Raw genomic sequence first — 21410 nt, 5'->3', positions numbered from 1 at the left:
TGACAGCGAGTGTAATACATTCTAGAACTAGAGGGTACCCTTAGGAATCATCTCTCCTAAGTCTATTTTACAAATGAAATTAAGATCAAGAGGGTCCCCCCTGAGCACTCCGGTAGTTCATGCCCATTCAGGTTTAGAATCCTGATTTCCTAAGCTTATGAAAGACCATGGCTCTGAGGTTGATGATCCTGGACTAGTCTCATAGATAGATGTGTGTTCAGTTCCCAGCACCCTTGTCTGTTAGCTACCAACCAATTGTAACACAAGATCTGACACCTGGCCTCCTCAGACACCTGCACTTACATGCACATATACCATATAGACACACAAGAACATGTACATACATTATTTTAAAATTCTTTAAAAAATATTAGAAAAAAATCCCACACACCAGTTTCCTTTTCCTTACAAAGCACACTCAAAACCCCATTTCTTAAGCCCCCCCCCCTCTCTCTCTCTCTGTGATATTCTGATAATCTTTTTCAAAAGAAATAACCAGATCTAGCCACAGTAGTGCAGGGCTATAATTCCAACCCTTGGAAGGCAGAGGCAGGAAGATCAAGAGTTCAAGGCTATCAGTTGGCTAACACATGGTGACTTTGAGGCTGGACTGAGCTATGTGAGACCCTGATTAGAAAACAAAATAAAATACAAACAAAAACAGTGACAAGAAAAATAAGCAAGTGAAGTTTGTGGAGTTGTCCTTCATTTTTCTCCTGAAGCATTCTCATATGCATAGAGCAGTCCCCTACTATATTCTATTGGATGCTAAAGGAGTTGTAAGAGAAACAAAACACAAAACAAACCAGAAAAAAGGCGCTGCATCATGCCACATGTCTTTAATCCTAGGAGATAGAGTCAGGCTAATCTCTGAATTTAAGGGCAGTCAGGGGTACCTAGTGGAACCCTGAATAAATAAGTAGATTAAAAAATAAACAAAAGAGGGTTGGGGATTTAGCTCAGTGGTAGAGCGCTTGCCTAGCAAGCGCAAGGCCCTGGGTTCGGTCCCCAGCTCTGAAAAAAAAGAAAAAGAAAAAAAAAATAAACGAAAGATAAAACTAAAAGCAATTCTCTAGTAACTATTTTGACAGTTAAATCTTTCTAACAGGAAATGGATCTCTAGGGGATGGGTGTGGGGCCTGTGATTGCATGGCTTGTTCATTGGCACTGTGTCCAGAATCCTGTGGCTTCATCACTTCTGAAAGCTCTGGAGGCTGGAGAAGGGCTCAATGTCCAGCTCTGGGAAGGCCAGTGCTGTCTGGCCCTGAGTTGTTCCCCCACCGAGAAGCTGATCATCCTTTAAAAATATATATATATTTTAAATTATTCACTTTACATCCCACTTACTGTCACCCCCAGCCCTTTCCCCATTTCCCTTCTCTGATTGGGTAGGCCCCCCTGGGTATCCCCCTCACCCCCCACCTAGCACTTCAAGTCTCTGTGAGGCTAGTCACATCCTCTCCCCGAGGCCAGATAAGGCAGCCCAGCTAGTAGAGCATATCCCATGTATAGGTAACAGCTTTTGGGGAACTGGTCGTTTCAGTGCTCAACCCCTTGGAGTCTGCCAATAACTGTGGTCTTGTGTCCCCTAGTCAGGAAAAGCAGTATGTATACTGGCAGCCACTTTGTAGTTCGATGTGCCAATGTGGCCCATGTCATTTTTTAAATGCTTTAGTGCATTATATTAACAGTACTGAAAACGTCTTAGTGTGAGCATAATATAATACACGGTTATTTCCCAAGTTTGATCTTGGAACCCTCCCTAATCTTTCCTAAGACACAATTTAGCAAGTTACACAGTGAAGATTCTTGGGGTAAAGGAATAAATTTCCTGGCTTACTCCCTGAGGACAAAGTAACTGTGATTTATAGTTTAAGCTATCATATAAGGAGAAAATACTTTAAGTAGAATTATGTGATTCTAATGTTTTTAAAACATGTTCGTTCAAAATTTATTAGCACATGAGTACCCTAAGAATTAGACATTACCTAAAAACTATTACTTAATACAATATTAACATTTATTTTTTGTTTAACATATGTATAATTGTAACCTATTTCTACTGTGGCATATTTAATTACAACTTTTTAAACCAACAGTTTTGCTTTCCATGGCTTAGGTTATTTGCATGTAGTGATCCTAGTTTCAACTGTGTTTCACAAACTTTAAATGGAAAATTCTATATTAATGTTTTAAGTTGCACTGTTCTGAATGGCATGGTAAAATCTCATGCTCTCCACCACTCCGCTACTCTGGATGTAACTCATAACTTTCTCTTCTCTGCACACAGAACTGCAAACTGGAAAACGATGTGGAGGTGGCCATCTTCAATGTGTTTAGATCACCGTTATCTCTAAGAGTCAAAACTCTCAGTTGCCCAAGGAGGCATTTTCAGCCAGATCCTCAACCACTCTTTCACCATAGCCCTTTCCTCTAAACTCCAGCCATAATAAACAACTTGGGAATAATATTAATAAAGGTAAATAAAAGAAATAAAGAAAACTACTGTTTTTGAACTGATAATTTAAAAAGTAGGCATTTAAAATAATAATTCTTTAAAAATGTACATACTCTTTGGTGTAGCAATTCCACTCCTAATTCAATAGGTGCCTTAAATGATTTTCATACTAACACTGAATTACAAAAGGGGTGAGACGGTGGAAACAATTTCCCAATAATAGGCTAAATTACAATATAGACAAGTCATTGGATAGAAGTTTCATTTTCCAGGAATGATAATGAATGACGAATGATAAAAAGAATTAGGTCTAGGTTCCAGGTCCTATTTAATCTCACAACAAAATTAGGCGACTATCGATCTTTTTGCATGAGGCAGGTGGAGCAATGAATTTAACCTAGTTGAGGTGGCACGGTAAGTAGTGAAAGTCCTTAACAGACCAGTTAAATCCTGAACCCACTTGTCTTTCCATTCCTGGCGCCTACCTCGTTGGGTTAGTTTGCGAACAAAATGAAAAAAAAAAACATTTAAACAAGAACAACAACAAAACAAATATATAGCTGTGCAACACGTCGACACATAGTACTCAGAGGCTGAATAACTCGCTCAAGGTCACCCAATTCCGGATGACCCCAGAATTAAAACAGGATTTCAATTTCGTGCTCTTCTTGGCTTCCATTCTTGTCATTTCGGACTTTTCCAGCTCCGTGATGCATACCTAAGAGACAAGAGCACAAATGAGAGGTGTATTCGCAGAGAGGTTCCAGAAAGCTAGTCTTCTGGGTCGTTTTGAGGATTTTCTAAATCCAGATACTCTTCCTTCTGACAGAAAGTTTCCGAGGAACGCGTGACGTTAACATTATGCGCCGGAAGTGCACTGCGGCGAAAGCAAGGAAGTCGGACCGCTTGCGATCTCCGCTAGTTCTTAGGAGCCGAACTCAGCGGCAGGAGGGTGACCGCACTTTTAACCAGCGGCTGCTGTCATGACGACCCAGGGGGGCCTGGTGGCCAACCGAGGCCGGCGGTTCAAATGGGCCATTGAGCTGAGTGGACCGGGAGGAGGGAGCAGGTGAGTTTCTTAAGCTCGATGTCTTACCCTTACCCTAGAACGACCCGAGATCCAGGGAACTAGGGCCTCAGGTATAAGTCTCCGACACGAGTGGGTGGCACACACATGTTACCCGAGGAACTCTTGTGCTGTGGAAGTTATTTTTCCCCAAGGATCTTTTAGTTTTTACCAATGAGCTGAAAACTGAAGAATGCACGAGAGGATCTAATTTACATCTGAAGTTCTTTCTGTGGTCGATAGGGCTGAAAACCCGTGCTTGGGAAGTCGTAGTTTTAGTCTCTTGATTTGGTTTGGTTCTTTAGGGGCCGAAGTGACCGGGGCAGTGGACAGGGAGACTCACTCTATCCAGTCGGTTACTTGGACAAGCAAGTGCCTGATACCAGCGTGCAAGAGACCGACCGGATCCTGGTGGAGAAGGTACAGAGGTATTAGATGTAACTGTAGCATTTGGACCAGTCCTGTCTCACCTTACTCTCTGGAGTAGAGGTAAAGCAGCTGGTCACTACCTGAGTGTTTGAGAGCCACAATGCTTAAGATTTATATTACAGTATCTTACATATATGTTCCCTGACATAATTTCAGTGTGTCGGGATATTGTGTTACTTTTACCTTCAAAACATCCCAATCCTGCTATCATTTCTTACTGCCTTCAACTGTTACATCACCAGCAGTAGACTAATAATCGATCAACTGTCCCTCCATCCCTCTATTTAAAATAAAGCATGGTTTCTCAACCTCAGTACTGTTTTCTATTTGGGGGCAAGTACTTCTTTTGCTGGGGAGAATTATGTTGGGTACTTACTGTAAGATGTTTTAGTACTCCTGATCTCTACACATTAGGTACCATTATGTTATTCCATTATCGTGTGAACTAAAGATGTTTCCAGCATTACCAGATGTTTTTCAGGCGGTCTAAAGAGGTACACTTTGATGAGCTTTAGCAGTGTATACCTGTGATGAAACTGCTCGCTTTGAAAGAGACCTATATTCAAGTGTCCCCCTTCTCAATTTCTCAGTATCCCTTCCTGTATAGAGTTCTAATGTGTCTTGTTATGTTCTACCTTGTCCTCCCTGTAGTCTCCAAGCACAGCCATCAAAAATGATCCCTTTAAAAGATGCCAGGTCATCCCTACTCAAAATCAGTCTAAAATTCCATGCTCATTCAGCATTAACACCAAGTCTTTTTAGTATTAGACATAACTCTGCATGTACCAGGGAGTCTGTTCCCTGTAGCATCTGTGGCCTGTCTACCATTTTTACATTTGTTTACTCTAGTCATAATGATTTCCTTGTTGCTATGTAAGGATACCAGATAAATTCCCCTTGCCTGCCTTTTGTGTGTGTTCTCTATTCGTAGAATGCTTTTCCTCTGGATTCCTTCCTAACTGGCTTAGTTCTTCTTTGGGGTCTCTCTAATATTATAGTCAAGACTTTTCCTGTGCTGCTGTTTCATTTGTATGTTATGGACATATCACATGGCTTATGCTAGTTACCATCTTAGTACTCTTGTAGACTAGATTAGCAGGAATTTTACAGCAGAAGTGTGTCCCAAGGGTTTAGAGGGGTCCTTGATATTTTCCTTCCTTTTTATACTTCCCTCCCAGCCTTAATATTGCTGAATAAACAATTTTTATTCCATGGAATGCATAATTTATATACATGGCTATTTTTACATAGATTTATACTTTGTTAGGATTAAGTTTTTCTTTTAGATTTATTTTATACATTGCTGTGTGTTAGATTTATTTTATACACATCAGTGTTTTGTCTGTACATATGTGTATTGTGTATGCCTAGAGCTTTCAGAGGTTAGAAGGAGGTATTGGATCCCCCAGCACTAGAGCTGTGGATCATTGTGAGCCACCATGTAGGTGCTGGGAACCAAGCATTGGTCCCTTGAATAAGCAACAAATACTGTTAAACACAGAGTCCTCTCTCCAGGGCCTTTGCTAGGAGTTTACATTAGATTCATAGGTAACATTCATTTTGTATATATAAATATACACGCAAACACACATTTCTCATGACAGTCTTTTTTTTTTTTTTGGTTCTTTTTTTCGGAGCTGGGGACCGAACCCAGGGCCTTGCGCTTCCTAGGTAAGCGCTCTACCACTGAGCTAAATCCCCAGCCCCTCATGACAGTCTTTTAAGGCTTGAGTATTTCTGGAATTTGAATTTTTAGTTTTGTTTCCTTCCAAAGGAGTTTGTGTGAGACTTGTATTTTTAGCTTTAAATGATTAGAATTTGCCAAGGGAAGTGATGATTTGGGCTTAATAATAGATAGAGTCAGCCTTGCTAACTGCCATGGGATTCTTTTTCCTTTTTCTTACGCAATTTAAGTCATGTTTCTAGGAATGTATCCATTTCCTAAATTTTCAAATAGTCAAAGAGTTTAGAATATGGCGAGTGTGATGTCTGCAGGATCTATAAAGCTGCCTCCTTTCCTCTGGACATGGAAGAGTTTTCATGTCTAACTTGTCAGGTTTACCAGAATTGAATTTACAGTCCTGCAAAAAGACAACCTTATCTTTGTAATCGCTTATTTTTTTTTTTCAAAATCCTTTAGTTTGTTCTTTGTCTGACTTTCATGAAATAGACGCTGAGTGTTCTCACACATTCTTAAGATCATGGATTTCTAGCTAGGAATGGTATGGTGGTGCCTATCTACAATCCTATTAGCTTTGGAGGATGTTATAAAAAAGATCTCAAGTTGGAGTTCAACCTGGACATACCAAGATCTTGTCTCAAGTAACAAAAAGATTATAAATTTCTCAAAACTTGCTGGGCAGTGGTGGCACACACCTTTAATCTCGGCACTTAGGAGGTAGAAGCAGGCAGATTTCCGAGTTTGAGCCCAACTTGGTTTACAGAGGGAGTTCTAGGACAGCCAGGGCTACACAGAGGAACCGTTTTGAAAAACAAAAGATCCCCAGAAAGTTTGTGTAGGGAAAGCACAATAGTAGAGGAAGTTGTAGCAGCATGAGGAGGGGGTGGAGGTGGAAAGTCAGTTCAGTCTAGTAGAGATCTGAAGCATCTGTTCACTGGATTTAAGCATCAGTCAGACAATAAATGTGAGACTGAAGGGTGGTGGTCAGAGGTTTAAACTGTGTTTCTTTTAGCGCTGCTGGGACATCGCCCTGGGTCCCCTCAAACAGATTCCCATGAATCTCTTCATCATGTACATGGCAGGCAATACCATCTCCATCTTCCCTACCATGATGGTGTGTATGATGGCCTGGCGACCCATCCAAGCACTTATGGCCATTTCAGCCAGTAAGTATCCATAAAATAATAATCCTTCCCTGGGTACAAATTCTTTGGCATATTTTTGGCTAGAGGGTATTTTGGTGGGGTGGTAGTAGTGGTACCATTTATAATCTTATTTTGAGTCTGTATGTATAAATTCAGTGTTTCATATTGGGAAAAAAAACGGTGTTGACAATGTCTGTTAATCCTAACAGCTTTCAAGATGCTGGAGAGTTCAAGTCAGAAGTTTCTTCAAGGTTTGGTCTATCTCATTGGGAACCTGATGGGTTTGGCATTGGCTGTTTACAAGTGCCAGTCCATGGGTCTGTTGCCTACACATGCATCAGATTGGCTGGCCTTTATTGAACCCCCTGAGGTATGATTAAAGTTAAATTTCAGGCAAATAGAATATACAGTGAATAGCTAGTTAGTTCATATGATGGTAGAAAATTAGAGTGGATATCAAGGGCTTATTTTTAAAGTCTTTACATTTTTTATTGCCTCCCCCACCCCCTTTGTGTGTGTGTGTTTTGGAGGTCAGAGAAGTTGTTCCTGCAAGTTAGCTGGCAGAAAAGAAACTATAGCAGAACTTCTGACTGAAAATCAGAAAGCTTGGCAGCAAGTGCCCTTACTCTGAGCCCTCTCACTGACCCCAGTTTTCATTTCTTAAGTAACAAAGGGTTGCAAGTTACAAGGTCATGTGTGGCAGCATTTGTGATTGAGCAACTGACTGACTGAGAATTTGTCTGCCACTCACCTCTTTCCTGTCTTGTTTTAGAGAATGGAATTCAGTGGAGGAGGACTACTTCTGTGAACCTGAGAAAGAAAGCACCATGCTTATGGACCTCATCTGCATTTTAAGCTGTTGACTCCTGAACATCTTCACTTAAATAATCATGCATGTTGAGAGGAGCCAAAAAGCTTGCATTTTTTCCCATGGTGAAAAGAGAGATTTTACAAGGACAGTATGCAGCATGTTACAGCAGAAAAGAAACTATAGCACAACTTATGACTGAAAATAATGTAGAAAACTTTATTTATGTTCCCAGCACAGAGCAAAACAAACAAAACCAGACTCTATGTAAACAAAAGACTAGCAGCCGCTGAGTAGCAGCATCTCCTTTCAATAAATTAAATGGTTGAGAACAATGCTTTAATGTTTCACAAGTTCCCCTTAAATCTATTTTAATATTTCACTTCTATATCACATAAGCAGACTTTTTTTGGAAGATGTGAGAAGGTACCGCTGAATTCAAATTATACATGATGACAAGAAAAACCAGGGGAAAAGAGCATGTAAATAAGCTTACAGTGTAACTTAATATCCACAGTAAGGAGTGAGGATTGGTGGGAGCCTGGGGCCACAAGAAAAGGAGGAAACAAAAGGTGAAAAGCAGCGACTTTTTCTCTGCCATGAAGAAGCTGGCACCTGTCAAGCAGGCCCTGCAATTCAAACTCCAGCTTTTAAGGTAGCTATGAAAGGCTGAGGGCCAGTTGGGAGAGAATGAATGTTACAGCCTGCCCTGCTAAACTCATAAAAGCTGGGTCTTTAAAGAAGGCAGGAGAAGGTCTTCCTCGTCCCTCTAGAAACATTTGGCCCCTTCCCCTAAGGTGCATTTTCTCTCTCAAGTTTTCAGTATTGCTTTATTTGCAGTGATTAAAAGATAAGACACTTTGCAGACAGACAACATAAGCAACACATAGACATGAAATGTTCTAGACAGAGATGAGTATAAATCTGGCCTAATAACCATTTTTCCATGTAACAGTGATTTTGTCTTGGGGACTGAAGTAATAGCTATATTAATAGCCACTATTCTCTTACCCTTTAAAAGATTCTTACAGAGCTCTAACCACAAACAGCCTTTCTAAAAGTAACCTTATTATTCTCTTCCCATGTTTGTTTGATATGGAAAAAGTATCACTTTGGTCAGGGTAGATGTGTTAGGCAGTTCCTGGGCAGGCTGGCTTTTATAGAATGGGCAATTAATGCCTTGGAGCCTAGGCGATTACACTCAAGTATGCAATGGAGTGTTGGAAAGAGAACTGTGTACAGTTTCTACCCTCTGCAGGAGGCAAAGGAAAACATTCTAAATCCTGTGCTACCTCGAGGGGGCCTGGGAGGAGGATGAACCAACCATATGATTCAGCTCCCCAAGCCATATTTGAGGGTTTTCTTCTGTCTTGGGCTGAATTCTGGGTTCCTTGTCCTACAGGGTCTGGAGAGTGGCACAATTTACCATCAATGAAAGGAAATTTAAAAGCAGCCATGAATGTAAGTAAGCAAGAAGACAGTCTTTTAAGTAACTATCATGTAAAGGATATGGGGGTTTCACATACTTGAAAATACTGCTCAGCCACAAAGGCTGCCTATGCTGGTAAGCCAAGTGTTTGTGATCAGTAAATTAGGAAAGAAAAAAAAAAAAAAAGAATCCGAGCTTACAAAAGTATTTCCTTGGCACACTTAGAACTTTTGGAAAACAAAACCAAGACAGCAGATCACTGGCTCAGCAAACCACTTGTTTCAGAGCCAAGTTTCTGGAGTCAAGAGTGAATAATATTGAAATGGGAAAAGCTCAGCTCTGGGCATGGAGGTCAAGTGCCTCAAATCTGTACTATGGCTTTGGTGAAGAGGCCACAGATTGATTTCTTGTGAAAGAAAAGGTGCTTGCGTCAGGCTGATGCAAACCTATCTGCCCATGTGGGCAGATGATTTTGGCACAGTGGAAAGGGTATGGCTTTCACACCCCCAGTTCCACTGCTGGACCCCGCTGAATCCTGGGGCCGTGGAGGTGGTGTCACAGTTGAGTGTCTCTTCCCTACAGGTTTTGTTTGTTAGACCAATGCCTGCTAAGAGTAGAAGAGACCCTTCTGGTTAACTACATAACCACCCATACTTCTTGGATAATAGCTTGTGTGCTTTGTGTTGCATAGCTAACCACTGTGTTTCTATACATTTTACAGGCACTCTTTGGAATCCCCTTAGCTCAGAAAACCTGAAAAAACATTTTTACCTTTCAAAAAACCATTTCTAAAGTAAGACTCGTGTCTGCATTATAACCACAGAATGGGTTTAAAACAAAGACAGCTAAAGTATACAGTGGTGCAGTACAGACAATCAAACACGGGGGGGGGGGGGGGGATCTACGTTTTGAGGAGGAAGTAGAGGCTGCAGCTTTGTTTCAGGTTTTGTGTATCAGTATCCTTTGTCTCTATCCTGGCTTGCTGCAGGCTATCTCTGTAATGGTAACTCACTTTTTACTAAGGTGAGACTTAAATGCCTGTTAACTTTCTGGTGCTCACTGACCTGTGTCTTCTGAGACTCGTCCTGAATGTTAGATATGAACTTGTTTTCTGTTGTTAGTTAAGTTTCTAGCATATGTTTTTCTAACTCATTACCTTCTGTGTGCCAAAAGGTTCCCTTTGGCTTAGCTTGCTAATTTTGACTTGCCTTCTCCTGCCATAGAAATAGCTTTTAGGACTTGACCATTCTCTGTTGAGGGAATATTTGCTTCTGCTGGGATGGCAGATCATGTTGCAGCCAAGAGCATAGTTGGGGCTCAGCTCTGCAAGAACAAAGTGGGAGTGGTAGGAAAGAGCTGTCATCTCCATGGGACCATGAGTCTTGGGAAAGGTCGGATCACGCAGAGTCTCCCACAGATGACTATGAGTATATGGTGATGACTTCACTGCCACCACCCCGGACGAGGAGGACTCGCTCTAATCCCTCAGTGAGCACTTCTAGAAATTCCATGTCTTCAGAAGTTGTCAAGGAAATAGGAAGATCAATAGTGCACTTTATGTCCTGGCATCAGTAATCTAAGTTTATTTGATTATAGACCTGCAAACTCAGCATGCTTTTTTAAATTACATACTCCAAATAGGAAAAGACTGAACTTGACTCAACATCCATCTATGTATCCACTCACTCATTCATTCTGCAATGCTACTATGCATTAAATCTAGGGCCTTGTGCTTGCTAGGCAAACACCTTACTATGTGCAACTGCTTCACCCACTCTAATTTTTTAAAATTCTAAGACAGGATCTCACTAAATTGCCCAGGTTGATTTGACTAGCTATGACACCCAGATAGGCATTTGTGAATTTTCCTGAGATTATAAGCTTGCACCACCAAGCCTGAAATTGGATTCAGTTTTAAACTTATGAAATAATCCTGGAATCTAGACTCTTTGTATATTTAATACAAAACATTCTTCTTTGTTCCCTTTCTCCAAGTACTTGGATCTGAACCAAGCGTCTCACGTTAGGCAAACATTCTAGCACTGAGCGACAGCCCCAGCCTGCATTTGCTATTTTCTTTTTCTTTTTTTTTTCACAAGCTTCATTCTGTTTTGCTTTTTTTTTAAAAGATTTATTTATTTTATTTATATATTAGTACACTGTAGTCCTCTTCAGACACTTCAGAAGAGAGCATCCCATTACAGAGGGTTGTGAACCACCATGTGGTTTCTGTGGAATGGAACTCAGGACCTCTGGAAGAGCAGAGCGGTGAGTGCTCTTAACCTCGGAGCCATCTCTCCAGCCCTTCACGAGCTTTATTTAACTAAACATTAAACATGAATCAGAAACGCCAAACCCTGTACATATGGTCCAGATTCACCCTTATTTAGAAATCCCGGAGCTGGCAGGGCAAGGCTGGGAATTGAGAGTGAGCAAACGGGAGTCTTTCCCTGAGGGTGTGCTATCAACTCCATTACCTTTCCAAACAGCTGGGTGTGAGTCTAACTAAGGTTTCCTTCAGTCAGACATTTGCCAGGAGCCGGAGCCCTGCCAGGACAGTGAGAGCGATGGTCAGACATTCACACTGAAATCATCACTCACTGATTTCAGGCAGAAAACTTTAGAAAACTCTAAAGAGGCACCGCTCGGCTCAGCACTGAAGCGTGCTAGGGCCCATTTGCTATTTTCTAAATGTGATCTAAAACTGAGTCAACAGTGAGACGGCTCCACTGCTGAAAGCATTTGTACAGCTTGAATTCAGTTCCCTGGAGTACTGAGAGAGTGTGTATGTACACACACACACACACACACACACACACACACACACACACACTTTTGAGACAGCTTATTGTGTAACACTAGCCAGCCCAAAACTCATTGTGTAGACTAAACTGGCCCTGAAGTCAGTGATCTGCCTGCCTCTGCCTCCCTAATGCTGGGATTAAGGGTATGAGTCACCATGCCTGGTATAAATAAAAAGTTTTAAGTGCCTAGAGAGATGTCTCAATAGTTAAGAGCACTTGATGCTCTTGCAGAGGACCCAGGTATGAGTGCCCAGCATGCATATGGTGGCTCATCGCCATCCGTAACTTAGTTCTAGAAAAATCAAACAAACTCTTCAGACCTCCATGGGCACTACTCACACATCACACATGCAAGCAACACATGAGGAAAAAAAAAAGGCTTGGGGGGATAGGGTGGGGCAGGTAAAGATACTTGAGTTTGACCGACTCGAAGGTTTCCCTCTGACCTCCACATACAGGCTATGGGATGAAGAAAGAACCTGTCTTTTCCTCCCTCCATTAACAAGTCGCAAGTGCTTCTTACCTAACTCCATCTAAAGAAAGCGGCTTTGCAGAGTGAGGATCTTAAAAAGGAGAATGGGTGTGGAGATTCTGTCTCTAGGTTTATCACTGAAAATTACAAGTCATATTGCAAATTTATCAACTTGGTATACTTGGGTTTCAGAGAGAACATAATAACCTGATGCCCCAGCTTCCTGATCGATTAATCTCACAACTTTGGAAGCATCCCTACCTATGACCTTAACATTAAGCTCCTCCTTAGAGAAGGAAATGAGGAACGGACTGACTTTAATTAACTACTACCTAGTTGTCTTGAGAAGGATTTTTTCCCAATTGGCAGCTTCCCTCTTGGAAAGGATACAGTTCTCATCACCTTCAGGGTTTCGGGGTGGTCCTGGCATATTCAACAAAACCAGCTTTGCTTCGTGGGACTTGTTAACTATAACTTCATTGAGCTTCACTGCTGTATGCATCCGTCTCACGTTGGACTGGTCCCTGCGTGTGAAGAAATCATACAGTTAAGGCAAAAAGAAACTAGTTTTAAATACTCTCTATTTTGAGGCCCAGAGCCTTTTCACTTTACTGTGGCTAATGTGATAATTTGTTATATTAACACCTCTAGTTTTCTTATTCTTTAAAGGTGTGTGTATAGGAAGGCAGCTTTTTGGGAGTAGGTTCCCCTTCCACCAGTTTATAAGAGGCAAGTCCTGATGATCAAATTTAGGTACTGAGGCTTGCCAACAAGCACCTTTACCTAACAAGCTATTATCTCACTGGCCTAGTTTTCTCATTCTGTTTGCCTATTTTATAATAATAGACAAATAATATAGAAATGAACTATGTGAGGAGAAAAAGATGGTTAGCTTATATCCAGTGTTTAAAATTGGGAACTAATCTTCAGAAGCAAACAACAATAGCTGATTTAGGTAAGATGAAAACACCCATGCTTTGTGACAGTGTTCAGGTAGTCAAGCGTGAGTGGAAACACTTACGGACGCATATTAAGTAGGTCTTGGAATCCTTCCATTGATTTGACCTTTTGCCCCCGGGATGCCATGTATTTATCCTTGGTCCAAGTCATGTGCACCTTCTCTTGGTAAGTTTCTGTTTCTTCATCCTCGTCAGAGCCAATGCTAGTTAAGCGAAGCATTGAGTTTCGATCTTTCACCAGTTGTGCCTGGAGGAGGGCAAACAGTTATTTTCGCTATTCTTTTTCTCATGCTTAAATGCTTTGAAGACAGCAGGTTGTACTGGAGTAACTGAGAAGGCCTCACAAATAAGGCCAATTCAGCAAGGCCTTACCTCTCTATCTCGTTCTGTTTTGGACAGCCGCATGTGCCGAAGCATCTGGGACCTCTGCTCCATCATCAGGGTGCGCTCATAAGTATAGGCAGATATGTCACTGTCATGCTGCCACACAGCACACAAAGTAGGCACAAAGAAAAGTTAACCACACATTTTGTTTTTATTTTCTAAAAATTTATTTTTATTTTGTGTGCATTGGTGTTTTGCCTGTATGTATGTCTGTGTGAGGATGTCAGATCCCCTCAAACTCGAGTTACAAACAATTGTGAGCTGTCATGTGGGTGCTGGGAATTGAACCTGGGTTCTCTCAAAGAGTAGCTAATGCTCTTCCCACTGAGCCATCTCTCTAGTCCTCCTCCCCCATATTTATTTTTACACATGACCTAATTCAGAACTGCCACCACAGCAACCTTTCCCTCCTACTTTGTTCAGTCTTCAGTTATAAGGACACATGGTTTGGGGGATTTATACAGAGGCTTTGATTTTTTTTCTATGATCTAATCAATATTAAATGATTAAAACGAAACATACAAAACTAGTGTGACTTTTTTAGCATGAATTAAATATTAATAAACTAAGTAGCTAAAAATTTGGGACCTATGTAGAAGCTGTGTAGTAAATAAAGCAAACAAAAAGCAATCCCAGGAGTAGGAAGATGACCCTATATGTAAAGGCATTTGCTGCCACAATGCCCCAAATTTAGGTCCAAGAGAGTCACATGATAGAAGGAAAAACTGACTCCTGTATATCATCCATCCTCTGACCCATACACATACACACTTAGTCTGTAATAAAAATGTAAAGTTCTAAAAAGAACACAAATAGAAACAATTGCAAACATTCACACGTTCCACTTACTTAGGTCCATTATTTCACCTAGGTCGTTAGGCCTAGGTGATTAAAGCACACATTTATGGCTGAGTAATATCCCAAACTAGATTCTAGGAGGAAAGCTAGGGTTCAAGGAGTGTTAGTCTTGTCTGTTTCAAACTCCACTCCTCACCATCTCCACCACTTCCACTTCGGCCTCGATGCGCAGATGGTACAGGAAGGTGGCCAGGTCCTTCTTCATCTGGATACTGTTGTCTTCTAGTTGGGCTACTGTGAAGATCCGTATGCTGCATTTTCGCCAAACCTGGCACAGCCCAGTGTACATGGGAAAATTAGATGCAACAAGGGAAAAAGTGTTTTCTTAAAAGGAGACATTAATGTCTAGAATGACCTTGCTGTCCTATCAAGTATTTGTTCCTTTCTTCCTGATAAGGCTAACTAAGCAACACATTAAATATGTTCTGCTTACACTGTATCCTGGCTCGGCCTTCTGGGTGGTGGATTACTGGCACATTTCCCTGTTCCTGGTTTTAAATTCTTAATTTCATTACTGAGGAAAAACTTGCTCATGTAATACTGTGAGATTGGTTTCCGTCCCTGGCTTCTGGCACGTGACTTGCAAAAGGACGACGGAGGGGTCGAGGTGGAGCTGACCACCAATGGTGGGTGATTTTTCAGTTGGGCCTATGTATGAAAGCCTTCACTGAAAACCCTACTAGACTGAACTTCCGGGAAATTTGAGATAACTGGGCTCCTAGAGAGCAGGACACGCCAGCAAGGGTGCACAAACTCCTTGCCTCTATGCCCTGCACATCTCCTTATCTGTATCTTTTGTAATGTTTTAAAAATTATAAACAGTAAATGTAACAAACTGTTTCCTCTGGATTCAGTAAGCATGTCCAGTAAATTAACTATCTAGGAAGGGAGGAATGTAAACCCCTAAGTCAGAAGCATGGGTAGAATACTCAGGGCTTGCAGTCAGCATCCCTAAAATGCAGGAAGACAGTGTAAGACTGACCATCAATCTACAATGGATAAAATGCTACTTACAGATAATATGCCAGGATTGACTGAGAGGACAGCAAACTGCTGCCCCCTGCAGAACATCTGCTGGCTTCATATGCGGAGGGGAAGCCTACACATCCTCACTCGGGGTACACTGAGAAGGCTTATTCAAACAGCACGGCAATGATACCATACTAACTGAATAGAGAGCTGGGAATGGTGGCACTCATCCTTAATCCCAGCACTCAGGAAGCAAAGGCAGGTGGATCTCTGTGATCTGTGAGTTCAAAGGCAGCCTGGTCTACAGACACCAGAACTGTACCTGAAACTGATGCATTATTGTATTTTGTTTTTCTGGTTTTTGTTCTTTCCAAACACTGTTATACAGGAATTTTAGTAAGCTTATAGGAATTCACTTAAGATGCATTGGTATAAAATATAACAACAAAATACAATTAAAAAATAAAACCTAAACCCACTCTACTTCTCATAAGGCTGGAGCTGGGATCATGGGACACCAAGAATAAGCCCTGCCTGTTCAGATTTTAAGTCTCACCACTACAGCAGGAGGGAAAGAGCAGTCCAAAATACCTTGTGCTGTTTCAGTAGGAATGGTAATAGCATGAGCATGCCCCCATCATGCACAATCCACCACACATCAATGTTGCCCTCAGAAAATTGTTCCACATTGCTGGGAAAGAAGGAGACATTTTTAGCCACTAACAGGGCTAGATGGGCAGCAGTTGTCACTCGAACTGTGCCTGTGGAGAGAAGAGCAAATTGGGATATGCAGACAATCTCTGGGCTTTGCTTCCCACCATTTTCAGGAAAGAAAGGTAACCCTTATTGACATTTCTTTGAATAATGTGTCCTATTGACATATACATTATAATACTTTACTGAGAAGCAGAAGTCACTGACTGAAGTCTGGGGAGCTACTAATTGAATGGGGAACCATGGTTTAAGTAACTAGAGATGCTTTATACTACATATTTAATGCATGAATTTGTCAGAGTCTGATGAGAAATAATCTTTCTAGTTCCTGTGGAGTCATCAGAATGAAAAATGACAACTGAAAATGACAGTTTGAGACTTGACATAGATAAATACTTTGTGGACATAAATGTACAGATGAGGACAGCAGGTTACCATCATGTTAGTAGTTTCTAGGTGGCTGTCTTAACAGTATGTTTCATGCATGGTCTCTACTTTAGGACAGGGTTAGGGTGACAGATTTAATTTAGTCCCCCTTATGGGCCCTCAGGTTAATACAGGACACTGTACCAATGAAAGTCTTCCAAGCACGAGCATCTTCACTCTGACGCCAGCCATTGGGCCAGCCCATCACCACTGTGTTGTGCTTCATGCCTCCAAGGCCACAGGACTGGATGAGGTGTGAAATGCCCTCTTTCAGCTTGGCAGCCACTACCAGCTGGCAGAACCCTTTTACCTTTTCTGCCTCCATGAGGTGCTTAATGGTCTGAAAAAGATACAAAACTTCAACTGCTTTACCCTGGACCTTTGACTCGTCATTTTGTCTCACTTTCTGTCCTTCCATCTCTCCCCAAATTCTACATAAGACTCTATCTCTACAGAGAACTTCAAGGAGTTAAGTGTGCTCAGTGAAGTGTCATTTTTGTTTTGTTCTGACTTTTCTGTCATCTGTATTTAGATCTGTAGCTGGGCTGGCTGCCCTCATGTAGCTCCTCTCCCTTTTTCCTCTCTGCTGCGTGCTTCCCTTTCAGGTAAAGCGCTGAGCACTAGGATGTCCAAAAAGCGGATACCAGACACGGTAAGTTCACTAGTGTAAATTCCTGTCACCCCAGGCATGTCCTGACTTATCCTTTCAGGAAACCTAATCTGATGATCCTGAAGTTTCACTTTAGAATTTTCTCAGATAAGGTTTCCTTTTCCCCCCTTCTTCTCTCTTCTTATATTTATTGTGACATTTGAATGGTAAGGACACCTGCATTTAAGTTATTAGTGTTGCATTTAGTCAGGATAACTTAGAAATAACATCGTATGCCCATTTCTTCTTACCTTACTCCTTTGTTGGAAAGGTAACTTATGATGTACAAAATAGCTATGATTTTTCCCAAAGACATAGATTAAGTCTGTGGTTATCTAAGGTGATGCTCTTCATTTGTAACCATATGCTTCTTAAAAATTTAATTTTTTGTCACCTGGGTTAATGTTTCTGAAATTTCTAATTTTTTAAAAAAATGGATTAATTTTAAAAATGAATTGTGTGTGTGTGTGTGTGTGTGTAGGAGTTGGACTCCCTGGAGCTAGAGTTATAGGTGATTATGAGCTGCCCAATATGGGTGCTTGGAACCTAAGTCAGGTTTTCTCTGTAAGAGCAGTCTGTACTATGAAATAAAATCCACTAATAATTTAGTGACAGCTGACAGTTTCCCCAAACAACAGGATTAGTTCCATCATTGACAACGTTAGAACAAACATCTTTATACAGAACAGCCTGCTCTGCATAGGTAATCAGAAATAGCAAGCTAAGTTCTCTTGATTCCATACAAACGGTAGTCAAAAGAAAGGTCACCTTGGCACTGCTGGTGTAAGATTTAGGAATCTTCTCCACAGTCAAATAAATATCAACATGATTTCTCTTACTTTCGGGTCAACACACTTGGAGTCTAACTAGGAACTGTGTTTATTATATGCACAGGTAATGCTTTAAGTGGGAAGAATAGATATCTATTCTGGCTCCTGTTTGAGGGAGTATGATTGTTCAAAAGTCAGCACTAAGTTGGAGGCCTAGGTCACACAGGAAAAGGTGTAACTTAGAAATGCTGGTCAGCCTGGAGAGCACAAATGCTGGAGGAACACAGACCCAGAGTCAGTGCTCCTCACCTGCTCTGCTGCTAGAGCGTCACCATAGTTCTCCAGGAAGTTCCCCACGATGACAGAGCCCACAATGGTGAGTCCCTTTCCTGCCTTGAGCTGTGAGGCAAAGGTGAGGAGGCGAGGGTGCTTGACGTGTAAGTCTTCATCCAGCTTTAGCAGTACAAGCAGCTGAGGCCTGTGAAGAGGTGAGGGAGAAGGCATGTGGGTGTGGGAACAGATGGCAACTTCATCCTTCCCCTCAGGAGGTCCTTACAAAGCACTGGACTCTGACAGAAGGATGGAATCAGTGCAATGGTAAGGTGAGGGTTCTCGGTTATTTCCAATGTTCTCAGTGTTATCTGAAACTGACCAATATTAATAGAACAACAACAATAAATACTAAGTAAGGCAACAAGGTTAGGGGATAGTTCAAAACTTGCCAGCAGTTCCCCCAGCCACATGCTTTCTTTATCTGGTGATCAAGACAGTGCAGCTGTGTGGTTAACTATGGGCAAACACTACTAATCTCTGCTTTGTGGCTGCTTTACCTCCAGTTTTTAGTGTGAGGAGGGCCTTCCTCTAGGCGGAGCAAAGCGAAGCGGGCTGCACTGAGTGACAGCCCACGGATACCATCGCCCCATTCTTTTTCAGCCCTTGGGAGGAGAAGAAAAAAGAGGGATAGTCAGTTTATAGTGAGTAGAAGTTTGAAAACATAAAACCTAGGTAACAGTAAAATATGTACAAGGTAGAAGACTGAAACTCATGGCTGTGGTTTAACTGTTGTCCCTTACTAGCATGAGGAACCCACTGTGACACTGACCTTCCTACAGCTGCTCCACAATACAGGTTACCAGGGTCACTCACTTTACCTCGTGAGGATCTCCTCAAAAGCAACCATGTGGAACAGCAATTCAGATTAGGAAATTACTTGTAATTGTGATTTTGAAAATAATGGAAAAATAAAGTCAAAGTAATCTGAGTCAGAACATAGTTTATCCCCATTTTTGGAGGTTGTTTGAGGTTTTGGTTATTTCAGGATTATTCAGGATTAAGTGTATTTCAGACTATCCCCTGCTTGAAAAGTTTAGCTAAGCTGTTTACATTTGGGTAATTTTATTAACCACTCAGCCATCCTATCTCCAGCCCAGCATGTTTTTCCCTTTTTGGTGAGGGGAATCTTGGCACGTAGCCCAGGTTGGTTTGTATTTGCAATCTTCCTGCTTCAGCCTCCTGTTACACACTGTGACACCATGCATGGTCAGACAAGCCATTCTTGACTGCCGCTTTCAGCAGTGATGAAGGTAAAATTCAAACTCACCCTTGGTATTCAATGTACTTGTAGATCATGCCAGCTATTACCATAGCTACAATGGCATAATACCAAGAAGAAATGAACATCAGAGCTAGACAGATACTCATTCCCATGAAAGAGAGGGCCCTGGAAGATGAAAATCAAAAATATAAATCAGTAAGTGTCTTAAGCAGCAAGGAAAGATACCAGTTTGAGGGGTGCTTCCTAGACTATGATGGGGATTGTTTATATATATGTTATATATCATATATAGTATACATAACATATAATGCCTGATTATATAATAAAATATATGATTAATATATTAATACATCAAATTATATTAATATATTAAAATTATATTATAAATTATATCAATATAGTACATTAACATGTAACATATTAATATAACATGTTCTAATATATCATGATATAGTATAATACATAAGTGTTAACATTAGTACATATTAATTTCCAGTGAATTACAGATAGAACTTGTGTTAAATATAATGAAAATTGTTATTAGAAAAAAAATCCTCATATGTTTGCTATAGCACTGACTCTGATTTTTCTTTCCTTCTTTCTGGTGCTGTGGCTCAGACCCAATGCCTTGTACAGTAGGCAGGCCATCTGTCACTGAGCCTTCCCACCAACCCATATGGGGTAATAACCCTATGCCTTCCTGTTTCTGGGCAATCATGAACTATGGAGAGGAGTGCTACAGGGCTATCTGCTTCAAGGACAATTAGTGCTTATTTGGAAAAGTGGGGATTGAATACCATCAGGAATCTGAAATGAGATATTAAATATTTTTCTTATAAGTATTCCTAACATTTTTATGAGTATTTAATTCCCCTTAACTGTAGAATCCAGTGATGAAAAGTTGTTAGCTTTTAATAGCAGTTAAAGAGAAACTGGTAGTGGCAGTTTTGAGCAAATAAATTACGTAGATGAAGTATTACTGAAGCCCCTTTGTTTGCAGTATTGCCTTTCTAGCTCTATGATGAATGTTTCTATGAAGTGTAATTAGAAGAATTGTTACTTTGGAGACTAAAATATAACACTAAAAATGTTCACCACAAACTTTTAGCTAATGTTAAAGCTAGAGGGAGGATGAGAGGTGTTACAACCAGTTGTGTGTATATATTTTTGCCACATAAATGTCCCATCATTGGTCATTTTTGGTAAATGAAGCCAGAGGAGGAAGGGAAGTCAGAAAACAAGAGTATACAGCAACAGGCACACACAGGAACATAAAAATGCACATGATCATATGGTCATAGGAAAATGATAAGACATCTGGGCAGTGGTGGTGCAGGCCTTTAAATCCTAGCACTGGGAGGGCAGAGGCAGGTAGATCTCTGAGTTTGAGGCCAGCCTGATGAACAAAGTGAGTTACAGGACAACTAGGGCAACCAGAGATATCGTGTCTCAAACAAAACAGAACAAACAAATAAAAACACCAAAAACCAGCCAAAACCTAGAACAATCTACCCCCCCCAAAAAAAAGAAGAAAAATAAAAAACATAGATGGCTCCTTCAGGACTGGCAACATTTACCACAGTACCACAGCTTTCCACGGAGAGCTTTACTGTGTACCAGCACTGTATTAAAGTGCAGGCATTACTCCCTGTTATGAGCTAGTAAAATATGGTTTCAGGAGGCTATATGCTTTCGTCAGATTACACAACCAGGAAGTAGGGAAAGTTAATAAGGACTTGGGTTACCACCTTCACAGTCACACCCTTAGTTACTGAGTGAGATTCTGATAACAGTGAGAATGAGGACTGATGAGAAACTAAAGATGCAATCCAGT

At 41.0% G+C, this 21410-nt stretch overlaps 2 protein-coding genes across 8 annotated transcripts in view; one reads left to right on the top strand and one right to left on the bottom strand.

Annotated features, from left to right (window-relative positions):
• Positions 1-2506: 2506 nt before the first annotated feature.
• The window catches only part of Slc12a6 (solute carrier family 12, member 6), a 104951-nt gene continuing 86047 nt past the window's right edge, over positions 2507-21410 (bottom strand). For 3 of the 6 annotated variants that reach the window (XM_087654584.1, XM_087654585.1, XM_087654586.1), the window contains 10 exons: positions 19622-19741; positions 18852-18956; positions 18331-18499; positions 16747-16942; positions 16054-16223; positions 14630-14761; positions 13624-13731; positions 13314-13498; positions 12683-12816; positions 7783-10529 (listed from right to left, as the gene is read on the bottom strand). In XM_087654584.1, the coding sequence (XP_087510710.1) occupies positions 10438-10529; positions 12683-12816; positions 13314-13498; positions 13624-13731; positions 14630-14761; positions 16054-16223; positions 16747-16942; positions 18331-18499; positions 18852-18956; positions 19622-19741 (1411 nt within the window). In that variant the 3' untranslated portion in view covers positions 7783-10437. 6 annotated transcript variants of the gene reach the window in all.
• Positions 3319-8335, top strand: Emc4 (ER membrane protein complex subunit 4). 2 transcript variants are annotated; one of them, NM_001106495.1, is made up of 5 exons: positions 3319-3527; positions 3830-3944; positions 6647-6800; positions 6989-7149; positions 7552-8335. In NM_001106495.1, the coding sequence occupies exons 1-5, from the start codon at positions 3442-3444 to the stop codon at positions 7585-7587; spliced, it is 552 nt and encodes a 183-aa protein (NP_001099965.1). In that variant the 5' UTR covers positions 3319-3441; the 3' UTR covers positions 7588-8335. The 2 variants fall into 2 exon arrangements, with proteins under 2 accessions (NP_001099965.1, XP_087507026.1); XM_087650900.1 differs by having other exon boundaries at positions 3379-3527; positions 3830-3952; positions 6717-6800; positions 7552-7922.

This window comes from Rattus norvegicus, chromosome 3, assembly GCF_021556685.1.
Source record: "Rattus norvegicus strain SHRSP/BbbUtx chromosome 3, alternate assembly SHRSP_T2T, whole genome shotgun sequence".
Taxonomy (NCBI): Eukaryota; Metazoa; Chordata; class Mammalia; order Rodentia; family Muridae; genus Rattus; species Rattus norvegicus.
The sequence above is the reverse complement of the archived record's forward strand: the minus strand, read 5'-3'. Positions and strand labels throughout refer to the sequence as shown.